This window comes from Rhineura floridana, chromosome 10 (genome assembly GCF_030035675.1).
Source record: "Rhineura floridana isolate rRhiFlo1 chromosome 10, rRhiFlo1.hap2, whole genome shotgun sequence".
In the NCBI taxonomy this organism is placed as follows: Eukaryota; Metazoa; Chordata; class Lepidosauria; order Squamata; family Rhineuridae; genus Rhineura; species Rhineura floridana.
In genome coordinates, this window is record NC_084489.1 from 65,984,419 (window position 1) to 65,999,874 (window position 15,456).

At 43.1% G+C, this 15,456-nt stretch overlaps 1 protein-coding gene across 8 annotated transcripts in view; it reads left to right on the top strand.

Annotated features, from left to right (window-relative positions):
• JCAD (junctional cadherin 5 associated) overlaps positions 1-3,689 on the top strand; it is a 96,451-nt gene extending 92,762 nt beyond the window's left edge. For 6 of the 8 annotated variants that reach the window (XM_061586010.1, XM_061586011.1, XM_061586009.1 and 3 more), the window contains one exon: positions 53-3,678. In XM_061586010.1, the coding sequence (XP_061441994.1) occupies positions 53-87 (35 nt within the window). In that variant the 3' untranslated portion in view covers positions 88-3,678. Of the gene's footprint in view, positions 1-52 lie in introns of all 8 variants that reach the window. The other 2 variants (XR_009758062.1, XM_061586014.1) reach the window with 2 other exon arrangements.
• Positions 3,690-15,456: the final 11,767 nt, after the last annotated feature.

Consider the following 15,456-nt stretch of genomic DNA (forward strand, 5'->3'; position numbering starts at 1 on the left):
TGATGATAAATTGCTAGCACTTCCAGTAACGGCCACTTTTCCTCTTTTACAGGTGCATACGATCCCACCCGAGTTGAAAGGGTGTGATACGAAAAAGAGACGAGCCTCAGGAGATGTCTGCCTTCCGCTGAACATTTTACTGGGTGCTAACACATGGAAATGGCTTTAAGCTTTGTACAGTGCACTGACAGTAGAGCATACTGTCTCTGCCGGTAGGAGGAAAAAGTACTTCCTTTTCCACTCCTTTATGGAGCCTGTATGAGAACGGGGAGAGAGAGCACAAAAACCTCTCACTTTGGAACCATTTGCTTCTTGTAGCATTAAGACTTCCTGCCTCCACTTGGCGCAGGTGGTCATTTTTTAAACTCTGCTGAGCAGCATTCAGGCAGGATGGGAAACAGAATGGAGGTGGGAGGGTTTATTCCTCTGTGAAATGTAAACAAGGGGAGATTAGCAAAATCATTTTGGAAAGTGAGTGAATTTCTGAGCTAACCCTCCAAGCCTCCGCACCCTTGGCTTTGTTTAACTTTAGTCATTATGAGAGGGGCTCTTTTTAGCTCATGGGGATGTGCGCCAAAGGGGATGAAGGCTGAGCAACTGGCTGTGGAGTCAGCTTGGACTTCTGCCATTTGAAGGATTTTTAAGTTTCTTACTTGGCATCTGAAAAAAGAAAAGAATAAAAGCAAATCCTCCTCACACAACACAAAACAAAGCCAAGGTGTTGTTCTACATGTAATTATGACCTGTACAGCCACTGCCACCCATTTACTGTTTCAAACCAACCCCATAACCACCCTGGCTCTACTGTTGTGCACTCAGTATTATCGAGTCGGTTCTGCCTTTCTTTCCTTCCAGTATTTTGTTTTGTAGCTTGGACTAGAAATTTTTTGTATGACAGAATAGCTAGTTTTATATAGCAGACTCTTTAAATGAAGCAACTTTTTAACAGAAGATCTTTATTTTTCTACAGTATTAAGCAATTTGCTAACTGTTGATGAGTTGGTTAAGATAAGGCTTTTCTTTTTTCTTTCTTTTATAAGCTACAGGCTTTTCAGAGAAGATAGCCAATAAGGGTTTACTTTTGTATCTAGTGCGCATTCCACGTTAATTCTATTTGCAACTGCCACTTTCTCTATTGTAAAAAAAGGTATGTTATGTGCATATGTATATATCTCTTATAAAACAAATATGTATGTTTTTAGAAAAGTGTAATGTTTTCATTTTCTAATTGGTTAGATCATTGCTTTTTTATGGGAACACTGTTGACACAGCGGTCCAGGATGGTCTTCCACTCATAATATTCCACAGGTATAATTTCCAAAATGTAGGATCAGCTTAATAATCTAGTGGCCTGATCCCAGTGTTTCTGCAGTGGCACAAAAATCAGACTTGAAGTGCAAATTTAATTATGGAATATGTCATCCCTTAAGTCCAAGATATGAAGAGTGCCGTTTTACAGTTACCTTCAAGGCACCTGTGGCATGGAATAAGTCACACATGAAGATACAACGTCACCCACAGAGGCTTCCTGGCTGGCACTGTGGTGCTGTTAAGGGGCTAGGGAAACATCAACTTGTGAGTCCAGGGTCAAGTCCTTATACCAGATCTTACAAACAACTCCTAGCATTGGGCTTCCATGCTCTGTGTTTGCCTTTTTTATATTTACATTCATTTTATTTTTTAAATGACAACTCCATGTCTGATCCACTCCTGTGGCCTTACAAAGAGCTATTTTTGACACTTTTTGAAAGCATTCCTTTTTCAAAATATGCCAAGTGTATTTTAAAAGAACCTTGTACATTATTATAGGATTGAAAGTGATTTAACCTGCATAACACTTTTTTTTAAAATTACCTTTATATTCCACCTTTCCTCCAAGGAGCTCAAAGTAGTCTACGTGATTCTTCCTTTTCCATTTTATCTGCACAACAACTAGGGTTGCCAGGTTCATGGCCTGAGACTGATCCTGTATCTTTAGGAGAAGAGAAAGTCAGCCAAGTGCAGGTGTTCTGGCAACCCTGTAATGGGGAAAACCACAAGGTGGAATTCTCCCTCCCCGCTGCACAACTTTTAAAGATACAGAAGACCTCTTGGTTGCCAGGCCCAGCCTCCAAGAGGTAGGTTAGGCTGAGAGACAGTGACCAACTAAGGTCACCGAATAAGTTTCATGGTCAAGTGGGAACTTGAACCTTGGTCTCCCAGGTCATATAGTTCAACACTCTAACCACTATAAATAAGGCTGTCCATATATGTACTTGGTTGTCTGTTATTCTCCAGTTTTTGTTTGCTAACGTACGTCTGAAAATTTTTCTCTTTGCTTTGGACTTTTTATATGTTTACCCTCCTAAAGCCATGTTATCTGTTAAGCATTTCAAGTTCCAAATACCTTATTTGGGGGTGGGTGAGTTCTATTATCTGGCCAAATATACTAAATCTCCATCTACTGTTGGCAACCACAACTGTTTATCTGTAATGCCTGATTCTATTACTCTGTATTGAATATTTAAAGTTTGTTACACATCTAATCAAAATAGTTGTATAGTTTCCTTTCTTGGGAAACGTGTGTTTTCTTTTACAGCTGTAGGCAGGCTATCAGTCTTCTCCCTTTTAGTCCTTCAAATATTTTGATATCATAGCTGCTGAACAGAAGGGAAGAGCCTACTCAGTTGTAGTATTCTAGTGATTCCTAAAATAAATTAACAAATATAATCATTCATTTGTTCAATGTTCACAGTTTTTAAAAAGGTGCTCTTCTGCATAAAAACTCATGCAAAATGGTTTGCAAAATAATAAGAGCACAGCAAGAAAATCAATTAAAAGAAAATACAGAAAAATCACTTAAATAACTTCTAGTGCAATCTTACACATATCTAACTCAGTAAGCCCTCGCTTACTCACAGGTGAGTAACTATGCTTTAAGTAGAATTCCTGTATCAAGTAGGGTTGTTAGGTCTCTACTTTTTGCCCAAAGACTCTGGATTGTTGGGGTCCTCTCTGGGTCTCCAGGGAAGTCACCTTACACTTTGGACTATCAGCTTTCATTTTTTTAAAAAAATAAGTTTCTAAGTGGTCTGGTTCAAGAGATATACACCAAAGCATCAGCCGCTACCCCCGTAACTTCTGTTAAATGAACTGTAGCTGGCTGCTCTAACCCCACCCTTTCAAGTTTGTAGTCAATAAGTGAAGTCAGGGTTGTTGATTGACAAGGGATATGTTGACCTTCAGGCAGTACCTAGACCCCATTGCAACGCCAGAAAACTGTTATCTGAAAATCTCACAAATTGAGTAATAGCTTTCAGTCTTTTTCTCTCTTGTGTGCAGGAGTCAAACAAGTTTAAATTTTCCTGGGCTGTTGAAGAGGTCAGGGTTTTGAAAACCTTCCCAATATGAAGCTGTAATTCTACACTCACTTTTCTGGGAGTTAAGCTGCAATGCTAATCCCACATACCCAGAGTTAATCCCATTGAATTCAATAGGACTTACTTTTGAGTAGACATGGTTAGGATTGTGTTGAAAATTAATAGGACTTTTGAGTGAACATAGCAAAGAATTGTGTTTGTATTGTAAATCTATCTCCCCTGCAATCCTATTTTTAAAGTAATTAGGCAGGGCTTACCTAGATGCCACTGCTTTTGTTATGTAGGAAACTAATACTGATTTTATTTTTTTTAAAAAAATGTTCTGCAATGATCAACTGGTTTTGACAATAAACAATTGTATCAGGTGTATGTATTTTTACATCTCCAGTGTGTGTGTGTATATGGAGTCTTCCCAACAACCCTGTAAGGTAGGGTTGCCGACTGGAAACCAAGGCAGCTCACAACAAGAAATAAATCCCTTTAAAATCCAGTAACCATAAAAACAAGTATAAACAGTTGCAAAACAGTTTAAAGTGGCATGATTCTGAAATTGGGGTTGGGCGAGTGAAGTTCCTTATCACTTGAGGTTGCAGTTTTGTGCATGCTTCCCTGTTTGCGTAAGCCCCACTGAATACATTGGGACTTGCTTCTGAGTAAACATGCATAGGATTGCACTATAAATATCTTTACAGGTTGTGTAAACGATAAACATCTTTGACAGTCTTGCTTACAAAAATATTTCTTTGCACTATTTCCCGATAAGTATCTGATTTCACACTATGGTTGTACATTATTTCCTCTACATTTTAAGTGTGCCCTTCTTTCTTGGGGTGGTCATGGTTTCTCTCTGTTGTTTTCATCCTGAGGGGCAGATTAGGCTGAGAGATGGTGAGTAGCCCATTGTCACCCAGTAAACTGTATAGCTTATTTTCGTTTAAAAAAAATAATACATGCAGGCAACGTTTATTAAGTAGATCCATACAATATGTTTAAAGCACATCCAAGTCTCATTTAAAGTGCATGACTTCCCCTAAAGAATCCTGGGAAGTGTAGTTTCCCCCTCAGTTATAGTTCCCACCACCCTTAACAAACTACAGTTCCCAGGATTCTGTGGTGGGATTAATGTGCTTCAAATCCAAGGTGTGGTCAACACATCATTGTGGGAGGGAGTGGTTCCAGCTGGCTTGAAAGAGGCGGTGATCCAACCGCTCCTGAAAAAGCTGACCATGGACCCATTGGTTTCTGAGAAGTACCAAACGGTCGCAAATACCCCCTTCTTAGGGAAGATGATTGAGAGGGTTGTGGCGCGGCAATTGCAAGTACACTTGGATGAAACAGATTCTCTTGACCCATCCCAGTCTGGGTTCAGGCCTGGTTATGGGATTGAATCTGCCTTGGTTGCCCTGATGGATGACCTTTATTGGGAGAAAGACGGGGAGTGCGACCCTGTTATTCTTACTTGATCTCTCAGCAGCTTATGATACCACTGACCATGGTATCCTTCTGGGCCGACTTGGTGGAATGGGTATTGGAGGCACTGTTTTACAGTGGTTCTGATCCTATCTACAAGGTCATTCTCAGAGAATAGCATTGGGTGACTGTCTTTTGGCCCCCTGGCAGTTGTGCTGTGGGGTGCAGATGGGTACCATTTTGTCCTCCATACTGTTTATGAAGCCCTTGGTAGTGGTCATCAGGAGATTTGGGGCGAGGTGTCAGGAGTATGCAGATGATACCCAGCTCTATTTCTCTGTAACATCTGAATCGCTAGAGGCCGTGCAAGCCCTGGACCACTGCCTGGACTTCGTGGTGGGCTAGATGAGGGCCAATAAACTGAGTCTGAATTCTAGCAAAATGGAGATGTTGTGGGTTGGTGGTTCCTGAACTCGGATAATAGGTCAGTTGCCTGCTTTGGATGGGGTCATACTCCTTCTGAAAGAGCCGGTTCGTAGTCTTGGGGTGCTTCTGGATCCATCTTTGTTGCTAGAGGCCCAGGTGACCTCAGTGGCTAGGAGTGCCTTTTACCAGCTTCAGCTGGTAAGACAGCTGTGGCCGTTTCTGGACTGGAATAGCCTGACCACTGTTGTCCATACACTGGTAACCTCCGGGCTGGATTACTGTAATGCACTTTATGTGGGGCTGCCCTTGAGGTTGGCCTGGAAGTTGCAGCTGGTGCAAAATGCGGCAGTGAGACTGCTCACTGAGGCATGATATCGCCAACATGTCACCCCACGGCTGAAAGAATTGCACTGGCTGCCCATTTCCTATGGGCCAAGTTCAAGCTTCTAGTTTTGGTGTACAAAGCCCTACATGGAATTGCTTTTTAATATGTTTTTTAAAAAACTTTTTTTAAAAAAACTATGTTTTCTAACCCTGTTTTAAAAGATGTCTTTAAAGCTTTTTTTGTAAAAAAAAAAATGTTTTTAAAGTTGCTTTGTTTTAAGGTCTGTGTTTATGATGTTTTAAAGTGTTTTTAATGCTTTTGTTTGCCGCCCCGGGATCCTGCTGGAAGGAAGGGTGGGATATAAATCAAATAATAAATAAATAAATGTGTGTTGAATGGGCTTTAAATGAATGGTGTGGATCTGCCCTAGGTATGATTTGCATACATTAATGAATTGAAAAGAACAATTTTAAAAGATACTTTTTTAAGCAGTGGAAGGGTTGTAGCTCAATGGTAAGAGCATATGCTGTGCATGCAGGAGTCCAAAATGCAGTTTCTGGAAAAGTCTTTTGCTTGGAATCCTGGAAAGCCAGTGCTAGTCCATGTGATCAGTACTGAGCTAGATGGTACCAAATGGTCTCAGGTATAAGGCAGATTCCTTTGTTCCTTAAAGTAGAAAGAGACCCAACAGCCACAGTGACACCAAAATTTATTGATGTATTTATTTACAACATTTATATACTACTTTATTGTAAATAAACCTCAAAGTAGTTTACAGAAAGAATTAAAACAATAAAATTATTAGCAAAAATAGTTAAAGAAAAGTATTTAAAAACATTCAAAATAATAAAACCAACAATGAGTTAAAAACATTAAAAACACAATAGGTTTACATGCCTGGGTAGGCTTGCTTAAACAGAAGTATTTTTAGAAGGGGCCAAAAAGAGTACAATCAAGGCTAATGTCAATAGGCAGGGAGTTCCAAAGCATAGGTGCTGCCACACTAAAGGACTGGTTTCTTACAAGAGCAGAACAAGTACTAGGTGGCACCCATAACATGGAAAGCACACCTTGAACTTGGCATGGTAGCAAACCAGTGCAGTTTTCAGAGCAGAAGTATGTGCTGATAGGGTATCACTCATGTCAGCAATCATGCCACAGCATTCAGCACTAACTACAGCCCCTGAGTCAGGTTGTGTTACATGGGGATTTCTGTGACCTTGGCTGACTGGCTGCCAGGATTGTTTTAGTTTTGGGTTTTGGTTAGGAATCCTGACGTCGTGGGATGCAGAGTTTTCTGTCTTACTCATAGGAATCTTCTTGTGGTTGGTATAGTATTGCATTTAGGAAATCATTGCTGCCTTTGTTTTCTGTTTGCATTTGATTGACTTTCAACCTCACTCCCTTACATCCATAGAAGCAACAACAGTGGTTCCAGGCACTCAGCTCAACCCCCTTAAACCCACTGATGATGCACTTTGTTGTTTGCATGACGGTTTCTTTCTTGCACAATAGTGGTAAAAGAGAATTCACATCCTAGAAAGTGTGGCTGCAATTGTTTCCAAGCTGCTGTCTGTGAAGGTAGACCAAACCATGTGTGTTTTCTCTCTGTCAGTTATTACTCACTGGAATTGGGTTGGCTGTCAAAGTGAGTTTATTGCAGCCCACAGGGTAGACAGAAAAAGGTAGAGAATCTTCTTACTCTTACTCATTTCTCAGACCTCTTTCTGATGTGAAGAGTCAAATCTGTAAAGAACTTTGGAGCAGCCATGTTAAAAGGCAGGCAGGGCATTCCAGGCAGGGGGTTGCCAACCATGCTTGGATATGGATATCTTTGCAGAGGATCCCTAGTCAATCTTTACCAACAGCACAATCCAAACTATATCTACTCAGAAGTAAGTCCTATTGAGTTCTGTGGGGCTCAGTAAGTGTGTTTAGAATTGCAACCTTCAGGGGCATCCATCTTTACTCCTGAGTGCTCCTATCGAACATCTCCACAACACTAGCCTCCTTTCTTCCTACGATGGCCTTCTGGTGACTGGCCTGGCCTGGCCTGAGGGCACTTAAATCGTTCTTGCCAGAATCAAGTAGGCTAGATTAAATGTTCCCTACCCAGGCTCTATCTTTCAGCTAAGATTTCTATCTTAATTTCCAATCACAGAAATGTTTTTGTTTGAATTGTATGCTCCAAGCAACTGTGGTTGATGCTTAATGTATCATGCTTAATAACATCACTCAGGCCCGTCCCTTTGACATCACTAGGGCCCACCTGGTGACATCACTAGGGCCCACCCCTGAAATCTCAAGGTTTGGAATACTTCTGACCTGGCAACCCTAGTATCGAGCAGGGGGCTAGACTGAATGGCCTTATAGGCCCCTTCCAACTCTACTATTCTTTGATTCTATAATTGACCATAGGATTGCAGCCTCAGTGAAAAAGCAACTGCAGCAGATGGTATGAACTGTTAAGAAGCAATTAAATGAAACACCAAAAGCCTGTCTGAATAAAATGTCTGCCTAAGTGCAGGAAGACAGGGAGTCTGTCAATTCTCACCAGGGAGAGCAGTCCATAATTGTAGTACTAATACTGAAAAGGCCCTGTCCCTGGAGCCCTTCCAACAATTAGAAATCATACAGCATCTAGCACAGCACATTATAATTGCTACAACAGGCAGGAAAAATAATTAAATCTCTGTCAGCTCTTCACTGAGACAGCAGTGTCGGTGGGGGTGCAGACAGGGCTGGAGATTCCTTGGTAATTGCCAGGCCGTAAGTCCTCAGCCGGCAGCTTGGCTATAAATCTGCCAGGCTAGCAAGGAGGAAGCAAGATAAGGGCAGAGGCCATTCGAAGCTTACGTGCCAAGCCAGAAATCCAGAAGTGACATCAGTGAAGGTCCGGGTCTAGTTTGCTGAGAGATCAGTCCAAGTCAAGGTTCAGGGGATAGGAAGACACACAGTGGTCACGCCTGACGCTGTAGTCAGCAACAAGCTGAAACCAAGGTTTGACTTTTAAGGAGCAGGTTTGTCAGCAGGTGTGAGCCCTCAGCATTTTGGCCTTAAGTGGACAGGCCTGCCCCTCTTCTGCCTGACCTTCTGCTGTCTACGTTCTGCAGGTGAGGGGGGAGTATCCTGTTCACTGGCTGCGTCTGGCTGAAGGGCTTCAGCTGTGTCTGGGGTGCTCTGCAGCTGAGGGGGAGAAGGAGCTGGGTTCTCAGGAGTTTCCTCCATTTCTCCTTCTGGGTCTGCTGCTTCTGGGTCTGCTGCTGTTACTCCTGAGTCATCCTTGTCTGATGAGTCCTCTGACGGGGCCATGACAATCTCCACCAAGACCATCAGCAATTTTTAAGTGGTCCATAGGGGAAGGAAAAAGGCCTTGAGGTGCAGATTCTTTGTTTTCTTTCTAGGCTCTGGCATGGTTGCATGAAGGCAGAAATTGCACTGATAATGCTTGGGGACACACTGCCTGCACATTCCGTACACACACACCATACCTGTTACACCTGTACATAATTCTGGCTCCAGCATTTACATGTGTGTAGATTGTGTCATTACAGAGTTTCATCACTAGGTGGCACTGGACTCAGTTGCATCTGGGTGGAGTTGGGCGTGTCCTGTGTCTGTTTTGTTCTCATTTGAGAGAGACAATAAAGTTCTTGTCTAGCTTCCTGATTGGTATGTCCTCTAAACTTTCCATGATGCAGGCTGTTTAGTAATCGTAAACCAGCCACCACCACAACCCTACTTAATTACAGACCCACCATATTTCACCAGCACCCTTTCCTTCCGCAGAAACTGACCTTTAAAAGGCCATCCTAAATTTTCAACCATTCAGGGGACTAGAAGGGAAATACATACATAAACATACAAGAGTGACATTTTCTTCCCACCACTCTCAGGCCTTCCTTCTATCTTGCTCTTAGAGGCAAAGATTCATGACTGACAGCACAGATTGAATGTCAGTATGAGAAATTATGATAGTTAATGCCCAGTGAGTCTGCAGATATTGGTTAACTTACTAAAGCCAGGCACCGCTGGTTGTTTATTGCTGTTATTCACGCAATTATCCACTCAGTCTCTCTGTAGGGGAGTGGAACAAATATTACATACCACAATTGTTCGTTTTCAGATTGCCAGAAAAGTCCAGCCCCCTTGCAAAGCAGCCTCCCACTCAGTTTGAGCAATGTGTTGGCAACATGGCTTAGAGAATTGCACGCACGCACATGGGCGAAGAGGATGGGGAGAGATTAGGCAAATTCCAGTTCGCATTGACCAACACATGGCAGAGATTAGAATTTTTTTAAAAAAGGAAGGCCTCCAGCCAAGGAAATAGCATGCTGCTTATGAAACAAACGAAGAAATTTCCATTCTAGACAGCAGAAAACTCAGCCTTCGTGCTGGAGTCTGTCAGTGAGAATAACCAGACCCATCCCAGGAGAAATGGCTGAACTTGGAGAAGACGAGAGCATGGAAACACTGGGCAGGGTCTTGACAGTCCCCAAGACCATATATTTAAGCAAAGCAGGTGGTTTTTCCAGAGAGGCCTTTCATATATTTGTGACTGGTTTCCACTGTCTAAAATAAGTAAGATTTTTATTCAAGGCAGACCATCCCAAGGAGGTCTCAGAGTTAGAAGAGAAGGGAAGAAAGGAAAGGGTAAAGCAATCACAGAAATGTTCGGATAATGCCGTAGAAGGGATGTCTTCCATGCCTCTGTATAGTCACATGAGTCTGCTTGAAAAAGCTGGGCAGCATTTGTTGTTCATCGACTTATACAGAACTATCAAGCATGTTGTTGCTGTACAATATAAGTGCTCCCCCCTCAAAGGCCCCTCGCCCCAAGGGTTTTACAGTCTAAACTTTGAAATCAATGAGAGGACAGATGAATGAATTGCAAGATGACAAGGAAGGAACTGCTTGATTTATTTACTTGTTTAGTATCACCCGTAAGCATAGCGCTTTAGAAATTAGAAAAAGCCCTGCCCCAAGAGGATTACAGTCTAAAATTTGACACATAGGAGACAACCGAGGAAGGGGAGGGACACGGAGGCAGGATGAATGGGTAGAATATTAGTTTATCTTGTTTATGTGCATTTTGGCTTGGCTACACTAGGAGGCTAGGACGGGGGGTTACAGAAAAGGTAGACTTTGAGGAGGTATTTGAGGGAAGTGGACAGTGAAAAAAGTGGATAAGAGAAAAATCAACTCATTTCAAATGTGTTGGAGGACAGCTTTGCAGATACCATGGACTGCGAAAAAGACAAATAATTGGGTGTTAGAACAAATTAAACCAGAACTATCAGTAGAAGGTAGAATGATGAAACTGAGGTTATCATACTTTGGACACATAATGAGAAGACATGATTCATTAGAAAAGTTAATAATGCTGGGAAAAACAGAAGGGGTAGAAAAATAGGAAGGCCAAACAAGAGATGGATTGATTCCATAAAGGAAGCCACAGACCTGAACTTACAAGATCTGAACAGGGTGGTTCATGACAGACGCTCTTGGAGGTCGCTGATTCATAGGGTCACCATAAGTCAACTTGGAGGCATATAACAACAATTGAGGGAAGTAGCGGTGGGTGGCAGCATGGATCCTAGGGAGCACTTCCCAGGTGTCATGGGCAGCAAGGGAGAAAAAGTGGAGACCTTTGAAGGAGCAGGAGGCCCATTGGACACCTGAAGCTGGAGGGGCAAAGGAGCTGGTAGAGGGCAGGAGTGTGTTGAGATATGAGAGGGAGCTACTGGATTATTCTTCCAATAAAAGATACAGCAGAAAATATGGGTACATATTGGGGGAAGTGTGAGAGAAGCCTGAAACACATTTTGGGGGAACCTCAGGCCTGGGGTGTACATGCCTCTGTCTGGCCCTCAGGACTCTCCTTGAGTGTTTTTGACCATTCTTGCTTGCCTGGATGGAGGATAGAGAGAGGTAGGTGGGTGGCAATGCTAGTCTGCTATGCAAAGGTGAAATTGACATTGGCCACTTTGGCTTCTTGGCCTCGCCCACCACTGATATTTGGCCCCAGAAGGTTGCCCAGAAGGGAATGCAGCCTGTGAGTGGAAAGAGGCTCCATGCCTGTTTAGATGCCCCAACCAGAAGAGAAAGATGGATGAAAGGGACTATCTTTGATGGGGTCAGGTTAGAAGTGGGAGCAGCTCTGATTTTCTGTCTTCCAGCTTGATACTCCTCCCTGTCTTCCCTCAGTGAACCTTCCCAGCTCCACCCAAGGCCAGGCGTTCAAAATCACACTGTTTAGATTTTCTGTTTGGTTCTCTGCTCCAGAGGGTCAGAACAGCTTAGTGGCTCTGCTGATGGACTCCTGATGGACAGTACAGAGGCTGGCTTGGCAGGTCTGAGGTCTGAAGGGAAGAGCCGTAGCTCAATGGTAGAGCATCTGCCTTGCATGCAGAAGGTCCCAGGCAGAGCTTGGAAAAGTTACTTTTTTGATCTACGACTCCCATCACCCAATCCAGTGGCCATGCTGGCTGGGGCTGATGGGAGTTGTAGTTCAAAAAAGTAACTTTTCCAAGCTCTGGTCCCAGGTTCAATCTCCGGCATCTCCAGGTAGGGCTGGGAGAGACCCCTGCTTGAAATCCTGGAGGGTTGCTGTCAGTCAGTGTAGACAATATTGAGGTAGATGGGCCAGTGCTCTGACCTGGCATAAGAATGAATGAATGAATGAATGAAGGCATAAGGAAGCGTCCAATGATCCAAAGTCCAGTTGCGATGGTTGAAGACTGCTTCATAATGACGTGAGCAGGGAAGGACTGAAGTCTCAAAAAGCTCTTCAGGAAAGAAGTGCTAGCAGGGGTGGGGGATCTCGCATGAAATAACTGGGAAAATTGAGGGTCCCATGCCAAGTCCCAAACAAAGGGTGCAGGTTGATGTGGCAAGCACTGGTAGAGTATCTCCAACAATCCCAAATACAACTCACGAAGTCAGGAGAAAGGGACAAAAGACTGTGTACACAACATACATTTAAAGCACATTCTTTTCCCCAAACAATCCTGGAAACTGTAGTTTGTTAAGGGTGCTGGCAATTGTAGCTCTATGAAGAGAGGTAAACTACATTTCCCAGGATGTTTGGGGGGAAATAATGCGCTTTAAGTGTGCGACATGTACCCAGCAGGAGCTGTTTGTCAAAAGTATAGATCTCCTGATCTCTCTGATAAGGCCCCTGATGCATCCACTGAGGGCAGAATGGCATGTCTGTGCAAACCAGGCACCCCGCAAGCACAACATTCAGTTGTGGGTACTGTCTGCCTCCTATTGTTCATGGAGACAATACAACCCACGCCTGTTGGAGGAAGAAGACTCACAGGTAAGTCCTTGTTTTCCAAGATAATTTCTTTTTTCTTTTTGTGTGCACTCTGGTTTATCACGAGGGAGCACAGAATGCAAGTTCTTTGTAACACTCCTGAGAAGCAGTGCGCAACAGTATTCAATTTCGAGTCAGGCTTCATTTTTTTTTTTTAAGAATCCTCTGAAATCTCCAAAATACCTGGCCAATCCTATTGCTTTCCTGCCTCCTCTGTCCCCAGCCTTTCCTAAAGCTGGTTTCTCACCTCTTTTTCCACAGGAGCAAGCCCTGGTATATGGCAATTCCCAGGGGCCTTTGCACTGGGAACTTACGAGAAACCCTGCTGCAAGCCTGTTTAGAGCCCTGCCAGTGAGCTGTATATAACCCTGCTTACAAAACATGTTGCCAACACCTGTGCGGTTCCTGAATCAGTAGCTAAGATTCTACAGGCAACGCCTGAATGCATGCATGGGAGGGAGCATGATCTCAGTAGCAGCCCTCGGTCATGCCCACCACGTTCATTGACTTTGGCGTAGACTGTGTATGTGTAGGCTCCAGTGGAGGCTGGTGGCTGCAATGTCAGTGGGGCAGAGACTCCGCTCCATGTTTAGTCTGGACTTTCAAGGAGCTATCCAAGGTGCTTTCTGCCCAGAGTTGATTCACTGCCCCACTGACATCAGAGCCACTAGTCTCCACTGGTAGGCTCCATGCTGAAGAGCCAATGGACATGTGGATGTTGGGGGTGGGGCCTGTCACCACAGTCTTGTTCCCTGTTCCTCTATGTATTCATTATCCCATTGGTCATGTGAAAAGGGCTCTAGATGTTACAAAAACACAGAGAACTGGCTGAGGCAGCACACAATGCTAAACCATAGTTTAGCGCTATGTACACAAGCAGCAGCAAACTTTCAACTCATGTGCTTGTCCCCACCCTCCTCCTTGGGCATGGCTACACGGAGGAGATGGGAAGTTCTTGCTTCCATTTCAATCGGGCTAAGGATCCCAGCTTTTTCCCTAGTTAGTTGGAAACAGAAGTGACCACTTCCAATCTCATTGGGGCTAAAAGAGGAGAGTGAACGTACAAGCCATACACTTGGGGATGTAACACTAAAATATGGTTTAGAGTTATGTGCAAACTAGGCAACTGTATGTCTCTTAAACAACCTTTGCCCAATAAAAGTTGGAGCATGCATCCAATTTACATTCTCTGCCTTTTTGATTCCTTCTCAATGCGGGAATTTATGCCAGTGGAGTAAACGTTTTGCAATAGCACCACCTGCTGGATGGTTATTAGAAACATGCAAGGATAATCTCCCAATGCCAGTAAGAGCAGAACTGTAAATCTCCCGAATGTTTCCACTATAACTCCTCTAGCTATTGTGTTTGTTCTACTCCATAATTGAGTTGTAGACGAACCAATGCAAAGAGAGACACGGAGAGTGAATATGGGTGCGAAAAAACTGGTCGGGTTTCCAAACCTTGTCCTACCTGTCATTACTTGACACCTTTCATTTATTCTAGAAGAGCCTTTTTGCCAATAAATGAGCTTGACTACTAGGCGCTGGGATAATCCCACAATCAGCAGATGTTGCTGTGAACAAACAACGCTTCTTTGTTCCTTGCCCCCTTTACAGATGCTGCCAAGGTAGCAATTAAAAGCAGCTGGGGGTATCTTCAGTGTCCTGGCTATGTTACAGTATGCATCAAATTGTTAAAAAACAAGAAAAAACCTTGGGCCAGGCAAGAGACCAAAGAAATCTGATCTTTGCAAGGTATGAAGCCTATCCAGAATTTCCCGTAACACCCAAAGATATTCAGAAATTGCCTCAATATGTTTTGATCTGCAATATGTGATTATTGTGCTTCAGGGTTTTAGTAAATGGATGGCAATGGAAATGTTCAAGATGGAAAGCCTGTACAGCTGCCAAAGAGAGAGAGAAATTTCCCAGATACAGGGGCATGAGGAAAGTAGTATTATACATACTGGGGTGGATATTGCCCCCTTCAAGCTCTGTGCTGTGTTAGTTTTGAAAAGTTTGGTCTAGGGGGTGCCTCTCTAGACTGTCATTATTTGTGGGAAGGGATTCAAGCATGCACCAGAACTTTAGGTCTCCGCAGTTAAATTGGATCAAAGTGCTCTTTTGCCCTAGCATGACAAATCCACTAAAAAAATAAAAAAGACTTGAAATGTGATAAAACAATGCATTGCAAAACGTAGGATGGACAAACAATAATTAGGAATGCATAAACATCCCACAAGCAAAGCAGGATGAATGCTTATTGTCATATAACCTCCCTGTAAACAAATCAGAATGCATGCTCAATAAAGACCAGATATAATCTAACCACAGAGTAAATTTTCTGCAAGCAAATCAGGATGAATGCTGAATAAACTGGTTGTCTAGAGGAGACCTACGTAAGGTACACAGCTTGATGGTGACAAATTCCTGTATAGTAGCCATGTTAGCCCATTGTAGCAAAAACAAAAAGGAATATTTCGGCATAGGATTACATGGACTTTTCATGGAAACTTTTCATGGCTCTCATCCGCAAAAGCATGTTTAATCGAATAAGAAAATTAATCTATTAATGTCAAAGGTGGCAGCAGATGTTTTCATGGGTGACTCCACCAG